Genomic DNA, 16,701 nt, shown 5'->3' with positions numbered 1-16,701 from the left:
GGCTGAAGGAAAGAAGCCAGAGAGTCGTGGTTAATGAGGCGGAGTCCAGTTGGAGACCTCAGGGGTCGGTGCTGGGACCAGTATTATTCAATATATTCATCAGTGACTTAGATGAGGGAATTGAGTGTACTATCAGCAAGTTTGCTGATGACACCAAGCTGGGAGGAGTGGCTGACATGCTAGAAGGCTGTGCTGCCATCCAGCGAGACCTGGACAGGCTGGAGAGTTGGGCGGGGAAAAATTTAATGAAATATAACAAGGGAAAGTATAGGGTCCTACATCTGGGTAGGAACAACCCCAGGTTCCAGTATAGGTTGGGGAAAGTATAGTGGAGGGGAAAGGGATCTGGGGATCCTGGTGGATAGCAGGATGACCATGAGCCAGCACTGTGCCCTTGTGGCCAGGAAGGCCAATGGCATCCTGGGGTGTATTAGAAGGGGGGTGGTTAGTAGGTCACGAGAGGTTCTCCTTCCTCTCTACTCTGCACTGGTGAGACTGCATCTGGAATATTGTGTCCAGTTCTGGGCCCCTCAGTTTAAGAAGGATAAGGAACTGCTGGAGAGAGTCCAGCATACAGCAACCAAGATGACTAAGGGAGTGGAGCATCTCCCTTATGAGGAAAGGCTGAGGGAGCTGGGTCTCTTTAGTTTGGAGAAGAGGAGGCTGAGGGGTGACCTAATTAATGCTTATAAATATGTAAGGAGTGGGTGTCACGAGGATGGAGTAAGGCTCTTCTTGGTGACAACCAATGGTAGGACGAGGGGTAATGGCTTTAAACTGGAACACAAGAGGTTCCACCTAAATTTGAGAAGAAACTTCTTCTCAGTAAGGGTAACAGAACACTGGAACAGGCTGCCCAGGGAGGTGGTGGAGTCTCCGTCTCTGGAAACATTCAAAACCTGCCTGGATGCCTTCCTGTGTAACATTGTCTAGGTGTTCCTGCTCCAGCGGGGGGATTGGACTAGATGATCTTTCGAGGTCCCTTCCAGTCCCTAACATTCTGTGGTTCTGTGATTCTGTGAAACACTATATGTTCTAAACCAGCTCTATGAAAATCACTTAATCTCCTAATTCCCTGCCAGAACCTGAACTTGGACCTTCATATTTGTCTTTGAAGGCCTGCTAGCAAATCTCGTAGGAACGTGTCTTCTGAGATTTTCTTTCAGATTTACTTTCATATTTCTTTCTGGAGTGTAAATATTGAAGAATATAGCTTCTGAGAATCTTCTGGTCCTAACCAGAGCAAGTACTGAAAGGTGAAAGTGTGAAAGCTGTAATTGAAATATCAAAGCCTGTTCAAAACCTTGGCAGATATTCATTTCAGTGTGTAAGCTAATCTATTCTGTGTAGATGAATGGTATCTGTGAGACAGAATGAATATTTGAAGGAAAAAGTGTGGGGAATTGAACAAGAAATAATAATTAGTTTCAAGGTTTAAAAATAGCAAGCTGGAACAGGCAGAATGCAAAGTCCACCAGCTTTATTCCAGAATATGCAAGTGAAAAAAAAAAAAGAAAAAAGCCTTAATAATCCTTCTGCAAAGCTTGCATTATAGTAATAGCTAGGACATAATTGAGGGAACATGGCTGCATTATGTTTCTCCTCCACATAAAGAGCCTCGCAAAGGTCACTGTCCTCAAGATCTAGCAATCTACACAGACCTACCTAATTTCTACCGATGAGCAATACTGTTGCCCTCCCAGTATGTTTGAGACACCTAAGACACGTGGCCATAATGGTAATGTCTCCTATTTTCCAGATTATGGAAAAGCATTCTAGCTTCATAACTACTCATTTAGAGTATATCTATTTTATTGTGTAGCCATTTTTAGAGGTGAAAACTGTATAAAGGAAAACTTACTGAAGCCACTCCTGCAACATTGTAGAACTACCAAACAGCAACATGAGCATTAAAAAAATAAAAGAAAAATATGTGCATCTATAGAAGCATCAGAGACTCCGAGTTCCTTCCATCCTTTCCACATAACATGAGGAGCTGAAATTGTTAGGCTGTTAGTAAAAGAGAAAATTGTTGCAGGTTTATTGACAATCTCATTAGGTGTGATAAGGTGTATCTATGAACATATTTGTTTTCAAAATTCTTGATCCTGCTCTGCCACTCCACAGAGACTGGTATTCTCCTTAAAAATCCAACAATCTATGATAGTAAAAAGAGCCTTGTCATGGTGGCTGAGGAGATGAAAAGCACAAGGTTGGAGAATAAAAGGAGTAACTTCTCTCTGGTGCTGCCCTAGGGAAAAGCTGAAGTGATAGCAGAAGGAACAAGGAGCGGGAAAGAAATAGATGGTTATTGTCAAGGTGCTGCGTGACTGGGAAAAAACGGTGCATGACTGCTGTTTTGCTGCTCTCTTTACTCAGCACAGCTTCCAAACAGACAGGAATTGAGTTTCCATTCTTCTGGCATCTCAGTCACTCAGCTGAATACATGATTTCTGGCACAAGGTCAGTAACGCTTTAATTTATCTCTGACCCAAAACTGGTGAAGGCTTTGTGGGAGCTGCAAAAATGGTATCAGATGTGAGCTTGAGGAGTTGCTTTATTATTTGAGAACAAATACATTTTGTTGTGTTGTTTTGTTTCTAACACATACAGGTAAAAGGATGGTTATTTCTTGAAAGGTTCCTTTCAGCTAAAGAGGAGTAGCATGACTCACCTAGCCTGAATTTAGGTAACTGGGATAACTGGAGAGGCATGGGAAAATGGCAGGTATGAGAATAAGATAGCAGTGGCTTTTAACCAGCAGAAAGCAGGCTAGCTTAGCAAAAAAAAAATTAAGTGTCTGTTCCTTTTACTACAAAAGACGACACATATTTTCAAGATAAAGATTACATCAGAATATAGTGTTAGGAATTTAGAATATAAATTCCTTTTCTGTGATAATGAAAAAAATAAGCTATTCATTGTTTGCGACACAGGTTGCAAAGTCTTCTTGATTAGGAAAACAAAAAACACAATAGATTTTTTAACTAATCCAGTCTAGCTTAGAGATCCATCGCTGGGACACCAGAAGTTCAGACATGGCTTCTGGGGTGTTTCTGTGATGTAGGGAGAAAGCTGATTCGAACACTCTGCACTTTCTTTGAGCTAAGAGTATGCCGGTGTGCTGCTGGGTGTGCATCTAAGCAGTATGGTTTCCCCTCAGCTGTTTTTGTTCCTTATTTCCTGAACAAAACTGGACTGCACTCAGTCTATATCTAGCAAGATTTTGTTTTCATTTCTCCATCTTCATTCTGTAGAGTGAATAAATTTTGCGGTTGGGCAGTTCTGTGTAAATGATACTAGACAAATGTAAATAAGTGCTTTATGTAGGTTCCTAAGTTCTTAATTAAATGATAAATATTTAAATTTGTATATTTTCAATTGCCTTTAATTTTTCTGTTAAATATTTGACAATTTGGTTGTCTTCACTTCGAAAACTTCACTGTGACAAAGGTTGATTTAGACTTAAATAACTCCAGTGTTCCACAGAGTTAGCCAGAAATGTTTCCTAATTAATCTACACAGCAAATGCATGATATGGTAATGCAAGTGACTTGCTTCTCAGAAGAATGAGTAAAATCCATTTCTCCAAAACCTGTGCTCCTTTCCTTGGATTCACTGCTACTTTTGCCCTCACTGAGATAAATATGCTGGTCCAAATCTTAGCAGAGAATCCAGATTGCTGCCAAACTCCCTGAAATAAGTGTTAAAAGTCAACTCTCTTCTGTTTAATTAACAAGCAGGGAGTACCAGACTAGCTCCATTCAGTTTTAGGCAGTATTTCCCTCATCAGGAAAGCACAAAATCTGTCCAGATTACGACTGAAGAGCAAGACCACCAACAGAAGAATATACTCTTTTTTTTCCAGAGAGAAGATATGGCTGTTTGTTGCTGTGACATATTTGTTTCAGGGAACTTCTTATTCAGAGGAACTCAGAAGAATGAAGAGAACTGTGGATCCTGAAGCATTTATGGGTATTGTAAGTTGTTTGGCAGAGTGACCGGGGGACGGAAGGAATGCATGTCTCACAGCAGAGGGGTTTCTGGGTGTTAGAAATAAGAAGGTAGATAAGTTGCCTTTATTTATCCCATTCTATCTAATCACTCTATATACTACTGCTTTCTCTTCTATTCTCTTGTTTCTGCATGTATAACAACACATCTTAGGTTTCACAGAAATTAAGGCAAACACCTTTCCTTAGTAAGTCTCCAGAATTCGTTTCCTTTTAAATATCAGTGACCAGTTTGCTACTGCTAGCACTATTCTCCTATCTGAAAGAACGACCATCTTGAATGTCAGCATTTCATCATCAAAGAAGCCTCTAAATAACTAGTGTAGGCTTTTGTTTTCTTTTCTTTTTTTTTTTTAATGAATAACAAAGACCAGAAATGGCCAGCTTTTGTGAAGAGCACTTCTTGCCTAGCAAGCTTATTTAGACCTTTAGTCACTTGTTAAAATCTTGAGGTTTGTGTCCCACGTGATGAATTGCATTGAGTCATTCTCTGAGTACAAGCTATTAATAGCAATTTTCTTTTATAACAAAACAGGTTGAATGTTACAGGTCAAAAGTAGTATTTATTTCTGAGTATAAGCCTGGCTGTGCTAGTGATCTGCCTTGTGACTGTGTGAGTGGCTGATCCTGTTTTTTCCATAATGTAGTCAATTTTTCAGTGGTACTCACTCTTTATGTGCCATTCACAGTGGTGAAGCTCTCTGGATTTCTCTGAATAAACGGGTTTCACTTTGTGTTGTAGCAGATCAGGAGCATACACCTAGGCAGCTCCTTGTCTCAGCTACAGGAATCATAAGTTCCTCCTATAGTGATTCTTATGCTGCCAGAATGCAAGGTCTTATGATTGTATGGCAGTAGGATAACACAGGGTTTTTATAACAGATTTTAACTGAATAGTCAAATCCTGGATATAACACAAAGAATCGAAGAAATCTATTGCCGTTTTGGAGTTAAAATACGCAATCTTGTATTGCTTTATTCAGACGCTTAATATATGTAGACTAAATTTCCAGTTGTATCTGCTCTCTAACATTTCCACATGGCAAATACCTTATGCATATATGGAATGTAATTCTGCAAGCAAATGAATTTGTACTTTCTCTTCTAGAAGGAGCTCATTGCTTACAAAGGGTACCCCAGTGAGGAGTATGAAGTGACAACAGAAGATGGTTATATCATTACGATTAACAGAATTCCTTATGGCACACAGAATCGGGAAAACACAGGTATGGGTCTTTAATCTGAGACAAATCAGCCTAGTAGGGCACGCTCTGGGAAGAGATACCTTATATTTGTAAAAAGTCCATCAAAACTTGTACATATGAGTGAAATTTTAGTAGAGAATTCTGCATGTCCTGAACAGCCTGCAAGATCAACATGATTTATGTAGAGTACAACTACTTTTAATAAAAATCCACTATAATATGAAGCATATATCATTATAAAGAAAGTCGATGACTAATATTTTTTTTAAAATAATAGGGTAAAGACTGCAATCTCACCCAATCAAGTTGTTTTGAGAAAGTTGTTCCAGCTTCTAATTTTGCTTTGCTTTCACTTACACCTGGTTAATATCAGTGACTGATTCATATTTTGGGTAAGGGAAACCTCTGCAAACAATCCCACACCTTCATTCTATATATCAGTGTTGAGAATCTCAAGCTAATGTGGTAGAGCTGTACAAACAATAACTGGAGAGTGCCAAGCTTGTTTTTGCTGGTATCGAGTAGATCTTTCCATAAATCCTTACAGAAGCTTAGAAGAAGTTTTCTCTTTACAGAAAGGGATGATTTCTTCCTATGATTAGTTCTCTCCCTTTAAGTTGGTGCAAGAACAAATCCTGATATTGAATATGTGACAGTAAATTCCCTGAACTACCAGAAAATCAAGAAATTTTATGAATTGCTGCTTTGTTTCTTATTTGCTTTTCAGCTTTGAGACCTGCTGTATTTCTCCAACATGGATTATTGGGAGATGCTAGTAACTGGGTCACAAACCTGCCCAACAACAGCTTGGGTTTCATGCTAGCTGATGCTGGCTTTGACGTTTGGATGGGAAATAGCAGAGGCAGTCGCTGGTCCAGAAAACATCAAAATTATTCCATTGATCAAGATGAATTCTGGGCTTTCAGGTAGACTGAATCACTGAAGGGCATCTCCATTGCCCACCTTTACATATTTATTTAAGCTGCATAAGTAAGGTTTTTACATATGCTAGTTTTTACTAAGTCTTCTTTACGCTCACTTTTGCTAAGGTGCCCCTAAACAGGCATGTAAACTTTAATAGTCGTGGAGACTACTTTTCTCTAATTACTGCTAGAAAAGGTTCTTCAAACTAGAGATATAGAAGCAGAGCAACTCAGAGGAACCTGCACAGATCAGGTCCAAGCCAGTCCTCAATTCTTGAGGCTGCTTTGGACGTTATTTAGAAACATTAGTCTGTGTATTACAGTAATACTAAAATCACAGAAGGAGAAAATGTAATTTTTGCACTGATTTTAATGGACATTTAAAAATAGACCTTTTCTTCTACACCAAATTGTATAAAACATGTGATTCCATAGACAGAGCTTTGTTACTAAACCATCAGCTCTTCCTTCTGTGTAGACATTACAATTCAACACGATGCTTCTTGAAGTTATAGTCCTGTTGATGTCAAGGGAAAAAGTACCCTAGAAAACATTAAGTAGTAACTTCCAGTATGGTGCCAGAAAAGTACAGAACTTAAAATAGCTGAATGACTCACTAAACAGTTCACGTTGTTTCTTTGGTGACAAGCCTGTAATAAAAATACGATTTCAAATGGATTTTTAATTTATGCATGCCTACTTTTAATCTCCTGATGGCAGTTTTGATGAGATTGCAAAGTTTGATCTTCCAGCAGCAATAAATTTCATCGTGGAGACAACAGGACAGGAAAAGTTGTACTATATTGGCTATTCACAAGGTACTACCGTAGGTAAGTTACACACAACAAACCAAAGTTCCAGGAAGACAGGAGTAAAATGTGATTTGAGATACTGAATGTATGTGGGACCTTAATTAATTCTTCGCAGATGTGAAAAACACGAGATAAGCTGTTTTCACCATCTAAGCATTTTTAATTTATTATAAAGACAATAAAATATAATAGGCCAAATGCACTGCTGCTGTAAGTGCATTGATTTAGAATTATACTGGAAAATACTGTGGGCTGTGCAAATTGGTTCTTTCCAAGATGTACGGGTGTGCCCAACGGCAGATGGTCAGTTGACCAAAATAAACAAAATAGGAAGATGAGAGTACAGAAGGAGAAGTTGGCCAGTTTGGACAGGACATAAACATACACACACACACACATAAAAAAAGGAATTGGATTCATCAGAAGAAAAACAAGTGCTCCTCTGAATACTATTTGACATGCATGATTGTACATCAGAACCGTGCATTCATTTATGTTGAAAGAAAGCTGCAAAGGAGAAATACAGACAAAAAATTCTCTGTAAAGAAGGAAGTAAAACTACAATCTGGTAACACATGGAAAAGAGAGATTTCACACAAATCTAGGCTGAACCATAGTCTCCAAATAACTAACAAGATTGCTTGTAGGTTTGAAAATGCAGAATAACATCTATGAATACTGAAAACAGTCTGGTGTACAAATTACGACTTTCTTAACTCCTCTTTTTTGTTTTCTCAGCTTTCATTGCATTTTCGACAATGCCAGAGCTGTCTCAAAAAGTCAAACTCTATTTTGCATTGGCACCTGTCACTGCCATTAATTATGCTAGAAGCCCAGCAACAAAACTCCTCTACCTTCCTGAAAAATTGCTCAGGGTATGTGATATCTTGGTTTCAACTCTTTAACCGTATACTTGTTTGTTCAGCTCTTAAAATGGATAAACAGAAAGTATAGGGCTTCATGAAGTCTACTCATTTGCATGTGGGTAGGCTTACCTTATAACTGAAGCCTTTGGAAGTTCAGACTGGACATTAAGAAAATCTTTTTATCTAGGGCAATAGTGCGTCACTGGGATAGGTCACTCAGAGAGGTACAGAGATGCAGATCCTCAAAGGTTTCCAAGATTCCTGTAGACAAAGCCACAACTGATGTGCAAGCTTAGAGCTAAAATATGAATTAGAGTTAACATTTAACATATCTCTTCATTAAAAGTGATGTAATGCAAATTGAGTAATCCCTGAGCAGGCTGATGCAATGGAAAACACCTAATTTCTGTCTTGTTTGTGGGAACATCATCTGGCGAATGAGGAAAATAAAGTGAGAACCACTGACAGTGCTAGAGAAGAAAACTGGATGCAAACACCTTTTAAAAACAACAGCACAATGTACAAGTTACCTTTGTATTTCACAGGGTTTGCTTGGAAAAAGAGAATTCCTTCCTGAGATTGAATGTCTAAAAAGGCTAATAGTCCCTGTTTGCAGCCACGGAGCTTTTGCCAGGCTTTGTAAAAATGTCTTCTTCAGTCTGGGTGGCTGTAACCTGAAAAATATTGATGTGGTACGTATAACTCTTAACAGCTCTACTGAGAGTTTAAGCTTCTGCTCCCAAAACTTACTTTCTATCCTGTGGTGTGAATACTGAATTTTGATTAGTCAGCATCACATTGCAGGAAACACTCTCCAGTACCAGACAGCAATACAAATAAAAATAAACCCCCTACCTGCTCCGTGTTTCCAGGAACTCTTTGCAATGGTTAAAAGAACACACATATTCCTCCTTTTCTTCCTCCTCCAAGCCTTGGACCATTAGGGATGTGTTGAGGCACAGGACACCTCAGGGATACCTGAGGGAGTTAGCAGATACTGGAGGTTAAGACATACTTGGGCACCTCATGCTACATACAGTTGTAGGTCAGACCACCTGGGCAGGAAAATTTTGCTCCAGCATATTAAAAGAAAAAGCCTTGGAATATGTTATTTGAGGAAGGATCACACAACAGCTTGTTAAAGGTGTGTTTTATTTCAAATAGCCATGCATTCCTCAGGTAATTGCAGTTCTTTTGCTGTTCTGTCCAAAAGCAAGCCTCTATCACACAGGACCTGTTACAGACTCCTAAAAAAGCCCAACCTAGTTTGGGGTCTAAATTGCTGACTTTTTATTCTATCCTTTCCAGCAGGCTCTTTTAGATTCTCAGTCATCCTGGGAAGTGTTCTTATTGGGGTTGTTCTTTGGGTGCTACTCCAAACCTGACACATCGCCACATCTGGAGTAACTCTGAGGGAGTCTCTGATCATGTCACTTTCATTTCTGTTGGTTTTATTGATACATGACATTGATACATATTGTAGCAGACATTTTTATGTATATCTGAATAGAAAGGAGGAAGAGGATACTCACTAAATATTTTCTTTCAGAACCGAATCAATGTGTATATGGCACAAACCTCCTCTGGAACTTCTGTGCAGAACATAGTCCACTGGAGCCAGGTACTAGCAAACTCCTGGAATACAAAATAGGTGCTCACCTCTGGCTGAAAGGTACAGAGTGGGTATAGCTGATATCCTGCTGGGAAGCCATTGCTAACTTCTGGGAAACACATGCTAATAGTAGTTTACAACTGAAATCTCAACTCTAAACACTATTTTTCATCAATCCTTCTTTTGCCAGCAGGATAGAAATACCCAGTGTGTTACAGGTACATTTGAAACCAACAATGAAACACTGTATTTGTGTAAAAACATGCCTGCTGGAAGCTGCGTATGCAGATGCATATATCACTCTTCTTGTTGTGATCCAGTAGCTTTCATAGACATTGTTCAAAGTTCTGTACAGAGCTTACCTTAGGAAATTAGTTACTTTTCCCATGTGGAGTCAAGAAATGTAGAAGATATAGGTTGCTTTGTAAAATACCAGATTTTACTAGTAAAAGCCCGTGTATTTCCACCTCTTGCTTTCAAAGGTCAGTGTCTGGACAGCAGTAGAATTACCAATAATACTTTATCTGGTAGAGTCATCCCTTACTTACAAAGTACTGTCATAGTACATCCCCAGCAGCAATGATGATGGAAGCTGCCTTCCTGTCTTTGGGCTCACACTTTCAGGATTCAGAAAGTTTGAACTCAGTCTCAGAAGCTGCTGCATGCAGGGCAGGTCTCCCAGCAGCGCTGCAGGCTCTGGAGCAGAGCAGGAGGTGTCTGTGAGCACAGTGACCTTGCAAGAGCCTTATTGCACTTTTCACACAGCAAACACATGGTTATGATTCAGTGATAACTGCACAGTCATTTACTCAAAACTAAAAAATACTTTTGGCTGTGAACTTACATTAAGTGTTAGATTTAAGTTGCTTTTGTAACTGTTACCTCAACCTGTGAAGAAAAAGGGTTACAAAGGCTCAGCGTGGGCAGCTCTGCAAACCGATTCAGGTTTAATTCAGTGTCTAGGCACAGAATGGCAAGTACAAACACCAGGAGTAATACTCCTAAGCCTTTGTTGTAATTGCTGTTATAACTATGAAAGGCATTAATAGATACCTTACCTTCAATATTATGATCCCATTGATGGTATCTCTCAAAGTAGTAAAGACCCACACTGTAGGCAAAGCCAAGGAGCACAGAGGAAGAAGTAGAAATGGTGACTTCTGTATTCAAACCAGAAAGGAAGTGAAAACATAAGAAGGAAACACTCTCAGAGCTGAGTGATGGCAACATGACTGTCAGATGTACATAGCAGCAGCAGTGAGGGCAACTTGCTGGATGCAATTGTTAATATTAATTTTACAAACTGTAACAAATTGCCTGCAAGCACATCCTTGTGTCTGCAGGAGCCATGATATTTTTGGTTCTGACAAAAACATTTAACTCCTTTTCATCAGCTGAGACTTTTAATTAATTTGCTGTTGGCTCTTTTGTAGCTCTTAGAAGAACTTCTGTTGAGGCTTTGGATTGGAGACAGAGGCTCAACAGGAAAAGAACCCACGACCTTCCTGAATAATGGTTTTATAACTACCCTTTTCTTGTTCAACCTCTTAGGAGGCCCGTTCGGGAAAGTTCCAAGCTTATGACTGGGGCAGTTCAAAGAAGAACATGGAAAAATACCAGCAGGTATGTTTTTGTGAAATAGTATTTTCACCCCTAGACAACACAGAAGCACACAAGAAGAGAGCAAGGATGTGGTAGGAGACACATTTTCAGAATACAGATAGTTGAAAGTATTACTACCTTCCAGTTTGGAAGTCAGCAGAGAAAGCATGCAAGCACTAAAAGCAATAATAAATTTTTAAAAGAAAAGAGAAGGAGAGACAGAGAGCAAGACTAAAGCTTTTCAATTGAATAATCAATAGGAATAAGAGGAAACAAGGGCAGAAAAGACAGAAAATGAATTTTGAAAAAGCAAAGTATATCTAGAGACATCTTCCCTACTAACATGACTGAAACAGTTGCCAATGCATGAGAACTCAGGGAGACAATATTAGGAAGAGGGCAATTGGAAAGTTAATATCTGACAACCAGAGACAAAAAGATTTTGTCCTCAACCAGTCTCTGAGGACACTCTCCTCCATTCAGGACTCTAATACCGTGCTTGACCCTCCTACTCTTTAGGTTTCCACAACAGCCTATTACTAAGTATCACATGTTTTAATGATGACTTGCGTGAAATGCAACTTCCTTTGGTTTGTCTTGAATGTGCTTGTCCCTGGAAAGTCACTGGATGCCTTCTAGGTTTTGTGTTATGAGAAGTAATGGAATAATTATTTCCTGTGGTCTTTCCTCATGCCGTCTGTGACTGTATAAGCCTGACTGTTGTCTCTGCACTGGCCTCATTTTTCCAGACTCAGGAGTCCTAAGCTACTTCGTCTCTCCCCCTACAAAAGCCTCTCCATCCTCCTTTTCATCATTGTCATGCATTGTGTTTTCTAAGTACATCATGTATGTCTTCTGCAGCTGACCCAGAGGACCAAGATGGGGATTCATCCAGAGGCATTGTGACATTTTCTGTCTTGTTCCAGGTTCCTGCACTCTGAATTCCTAGCTCACACAGCAAAGACCCAACAGTAACTTCTCCTTTGGCTGTGCTATCACAGAATCACAAAATGTGTTGAGCTGGAAGGGACCTTGAAAGTCCACCTAGTCCAACCTCCTTGCAGTGAGCAGGGCCATCTTTAACAGATCAGGTTGCTCAGAGCCCCATCAAGCATGATCAACCTTGAATGCCTCCAGGGATGGAGCCTCCATCATCTCTCTGGGCAGCCTGTTCCAGTATTTCGCCCGGGTCATCGCACAGACAGAAAAGGGAAGCAAAAGCAAAGACACTTTCTTCCTATTTGCTTTAAACACCTCTACTTTGAACAGTGACAAAAGAAATCCTCAAACGCATGTTTAAGGTTTGCTGTGCTTTCCTGGATGTTCAATCCTGTACTGCTTTGTGTTTTCCAGGCTACTCCTCCTCTCTACAATGTAGAAAAGATGACTGTACAAACTGCCGTATGGACTGGGGGACAAGACTTGCTTGCAGATCCCAAGGATGCAGACATTTTACTGTCTCAGATTAAGACACTCATCTATCACAAGAGGATTCCTAAATGGGCACACCTGGATTTCATCTGGGGATTGGATGCACCTTTGCACGCATACAGTGAAATTATTGACCTAATGCAGAAGTATCCTTAACGCACAACCAGCAGTCACATCTGAATCATTCCATGGCACTTGCTTTCACTGAATATGAACAAAATCTTCTTTTGCATCAGATGGCTTGTGCAGGAGTCAGGGAAAGGGTTCTTGCTGATGTTATTTTCACACCACATGTCTCTTCAATGCCTTTACATCCTGATGGTGCATTTCATGTTTGATGGCAACCTCATGGGTCAGTAATCACTTTTGACTGATACAGCCTAGATTCTGCAATAGCAATGTTTTGCTAACAGAAGACAGGGTTTTCTTACAACCTGCTCACTTCTTTAGATCCTAACAGTGATAAAAGCACTGACTTTCTCTAAATATGGTCAGTGGTCTCAAGAAGTTTTCCTTTCTTCATATTATTTCTCAGTTTATTGGGCTGACAGTTATTGAAAGGCATAGTGTAAGCCTAGACTAATTCTAGCAGTTATGGTCTTGATTAATTCTATTATGAGTTGATGACCAGAAAGTAAAAACTTTGTTAACCCAAAAAACTCTCTCATGAGAAGAACATGGTTTGTCTTTGTTTGAAATAGGGCTGCTCACTTTTTTCATGAGGAAGAGCAAAGGACATAAAATGGGTAGACCCAGCAGAAAACAGTAGCTGGTCTATGGTTCAGGTATGCACCCAGAAGATGGGAAACTTGTGTTCAACACCCATCCTGAGACAGAGAAATCTTGGCAGACTCAATCTGCTGACATCACTTTCAGAATCTGTGTACATGAACTGTCCAGGGTGGGATACAGGAGCTGATTTCATCTTGGTGATGACAGCACTTCTGTGGGACACTGTGGACCAAAGTTACACTCTGAATCTAGCAGGAACCTCACATCTCTTACTATTTCACATTGAAGCTACTGGCTACCACAGAGCTGAACTGTCCTAACCTTTATCATAGCTCTAAGAAGCCTCTCTGGGGTTTAAACAGTAAAACAAAAGCACCCAAGCATTGCTAGAAAGAATCCATTATATATCTCCCATGGGTATTTAGAGCACTTTGCCCGCTAGTGGGAAGGGCTGCTTTGTAAACAGTGCTGAAGAAGTTGTCATCCTATTTAATTTTCTGGGAGAACTCTAGCTCTACCAATCTTGTTTCTAATAGGTAGTTACTGCACAAAGATTCTCATTTGAAGGGTAGTCACCATGGCAATTAGTTACAGCATTACGGGTTGCTGTCTCTTCGCAATGAAACACCATTAGCTTCACTGTGAAAAGAAACATAGTGCATTTAGAGGTTTTCTTTCAGTGTGACACCCTCATTTTCCACTTGAATCAAATATGGACATGGTCCAAGCGCATGATGTTAACCGGGGCAGGTGTGGCTGTTACACTAAGGCAGTTCACTGGTGACACTGTATGACCAAAGGATCAGTGTCTCACTCTCCCAAATGGTTCATTAGCTGAACAAGTTAACCATGGCTAGTGGCACTTCTGTCCCATTTCCTTTCAAGACAAATAACAGGCTTGTTTCCCACTGCTGAAGCCTGTCTTTTTTCCCTGTGCTCCATGAATGTAAGCAGAGCTTGATCCAAACAAAACAGCTCAGCTCCAGACAAGAACATGGTATACACTCACTGCAAATTCCTGGGGACAAATACCCTCCAGAGAGTCAGCCCTTCAGCTAACTCACTGCTTGCAGAGGAAATGCATGAGGGCCTGGGATCTACTTTATGAGTTTTTATTACGTACAATAGAAAATGCAATTGATATATTGATATATGAATATATTGATAGCTGAAAGAAGCCAGAACATCCTATAAATTCACCTGGGAAAGATATTGCGGTTGTGCAGCTGTCTTGCATCCTGGGAGGCAGGGTGTTGCATTTTCTGTAAAATCAGTAAAAACAGGTTGGGCAAGCAGCATTGGAAACATCACAGGGACTGTTGATCCCACCTTGGGACGTGAGGAGGGACTAGACGTCATGTTGCAAAAGCCCTTCTGGGTGATCAATTTATAGCTTGATGAAAGTTATTGTCAGAGACGTCAGAAGAGATAAGTTATAATACTTTTCACTGAGAAATTTCTATATTATATTTTTTCACATCCCAAACAATATTCTCTACTTTGTGCATAAAATAGAACTGTTACTGTGGCTTCACTGACATCCTGTTCTTATTTCACTCCTTTCCTTCCCCCACCATCCAAAGGCATCATATTATTTGCAGTAGCGTTCCAAATAACAGATCCCCTTTATCTGGTGTTCTAAATCTCATGATGGAACACAAGTTCTTCTGAAGACACTTATGAGTTAGTTGGCTGAAAAGGCTGGTATTCACACAGGAAGATTTCACTGTGTTTCTAGCTGCCTAAGGACACAGAAAGTGTCCCTCTGTCTATGGTCATTGACCAGTTTCAGTGAGGACTGAACCCTCAGGTTGACTACGGTTACTTCAGCAGTTAGACAAAGATCTCCAGAGACACTATGTTGTTAGAGTCGTTGAAAATGGCTTGGGAGAAACAAGAACGTTTGTTCCCTCACTGGGAGAGAGGTTCAAGCCTTCTTTGGCACCAGAGGATCTCCACAGAAGCCAAGTCAGCTCTGAGCAACTGATATAGCATAAGCTGGGTTTCATGACTTGTCCTGTTCACTGAAAAACAAAATTAGGACAGCCTGTAATTTTAACATAAACCAAATGATAAGCTATAGCAGAGACAGTGTTCTTGAGGGAGTTTGTTGAAAGAAGCTGGGTACTTCCTCCTCTTCATCCTAAAAGATTGCATTTGCAGCAGTCTCTCAGTTGGGCAACAGTACACATAAAGGTCTGCAACAGCCTCAGGGAACTGGAACACACAGGTCCAAGTTAAATATCCTAACCACTGATTTGTAGGTACTTCTTAAACTCTCTTGCTCCACGGTCCACTTTGGGTTTGTGAATTTAACAAGATCTTTTACATCAGAAAGATTTCGTCACTTCTGAAGAACTGCCAAGTCAACACTTAAACACGCTCTACAATACATCCCGCCAACTCATGATACTCACAGCTGCTACCCTGAAGTGCTCACTGTGTTTTGACTTCCTTTTATCTGCGCAGGCTTCTACCAGTGAATCAGTCTGCTAGTGGAGACAGACCAGCAGCTGTGGCAGAAGACACAAGCAAGGCAGTCAAAGCAGAGGTAAGCTACTTGTATATACATGTTCATGGTCTCTCTCTTTCTCTGTTGTCCATGTCCATAAAGATTTGCAGTCTTGCTTTAGTGCAGTTGCTTGTAAGAACAGTCAGATTTTTGCCTCTCTGATCTGTAAGCCTATTGCTATGCACTGAAGGGGTTGTTTGCTCAAATTAGAAGACGGCATTCGATCTACCCAAAAGGAAAAAAAAACCCAAACCAGCAACTATGAATATTTCCCTGCTTCTTTTCTTCAACATGAGAACAAGGGAATAAAAGTCCCACTACTACAACAGTGTGTGCAAACTGGACCTCCTGTACTTGCAGTGTAATGCATATGTATGTTTTGTTAGTGAGCAAGGGTGCAGATTGTCATATGCATGTAGTCATATTCGCTTCTCTGGTTGGTGTGTGTGTATGACTTACATCTTTTACGAAATAAATTTTAGACTGCTTAAAGTACAAGGACAGATGAATTTCTGAAGGGCCTGTATCTTAATTTCACTAAAGCTTAAAAACACCTAAAGAACTTTCAAGGACATTTCTCTCTCATGGATGAATTTCTGAAGGGCCTGTATCTTAATTTCACTAAAGCTTAAAAACACCTAAAGAACTTTCAAGGACATTTCTCTCTCTGCCTTTCTCTTTTTTCTTTCTAAATATGTTCTTTTATGTCACTTTACCATCACCAGTGTTTCCTTTTGCCTACAACTGTCTTTACTCTTGAAGCTTAAGGGAACAGTGGCTTGCCAAAACTGATATTACTTAGCCTGCTGTATCTGATTTAAAAAGCAAATATCTGGAAGTCCGTGAGCCATGCCAGCTAAGCCAGGTGATCATAGAATGCACTGAGAAAAGTTTGCCTTAACAAGACGTATAATTTAGCCTCTGCTTTGCCTCAACTAGTCTTGGTGGTGATTTGAAAACAAGCTGATGTTAGCAGAACTTTTTCTTCCCCAA

At 40.1% G+C, this 16,701-nt stretch overlaps 1 protein-coding gene across 1 annotated transcript; it reads left to right on the top strand.

Annotated features, from left to right (window-relative positions):
• The first annotated feature begins 2,347 nt into the window (after positions 1-2,347).
• LOC104278898 (lipase member M-like) lies at positions 2,348-12,620 on the top strand. The gene is made up of 10 exons (XM_009876014.1): positions 2,348-2,463; positions 3,869-3,980; positions 5,122-5,239; positions 5,946-6,144; positions 6,862-6,971; positions 7,692-7,828; positions 8,365-8,511; positions 9,369-9,440; positions 10,983-11,054; positions 12,387-12,620. Exons 1-10 carry the CDS (start codon positions 2,348-2,350, stop codon positions 12,618-12,620), a joined length of 1,317 nt encoding a protein of 438 aa, XP_009874316.1.
• Positions 12,621-16,701: the final 4,081 nt, after the last annotated feature.

The sequence above is a fragment of the Apaloderma vittatum genome, unplaced genomic scaffold (genome assembly GCF_000703405.1).
Source record: "Apaloderma vittatum isolate BGI_N311 unplaced genomic scaffold, ASM70340v1 scaffold13099, whole genome shotgun sequence".
In the NCBI taxonomy this organism is placed as follows: domain Eukaryota; kingdom Metazoa; phylum Chordata; class Aves; order Trogoniformes; family Trogonidae; genus Apaloderma; species Apaloderma vittatum.
The sequence above is the reverse complement of the archived record's forward strand: the minus strand, read 5'-3'. Positions and strand labels throughout refer to the sequence as shown.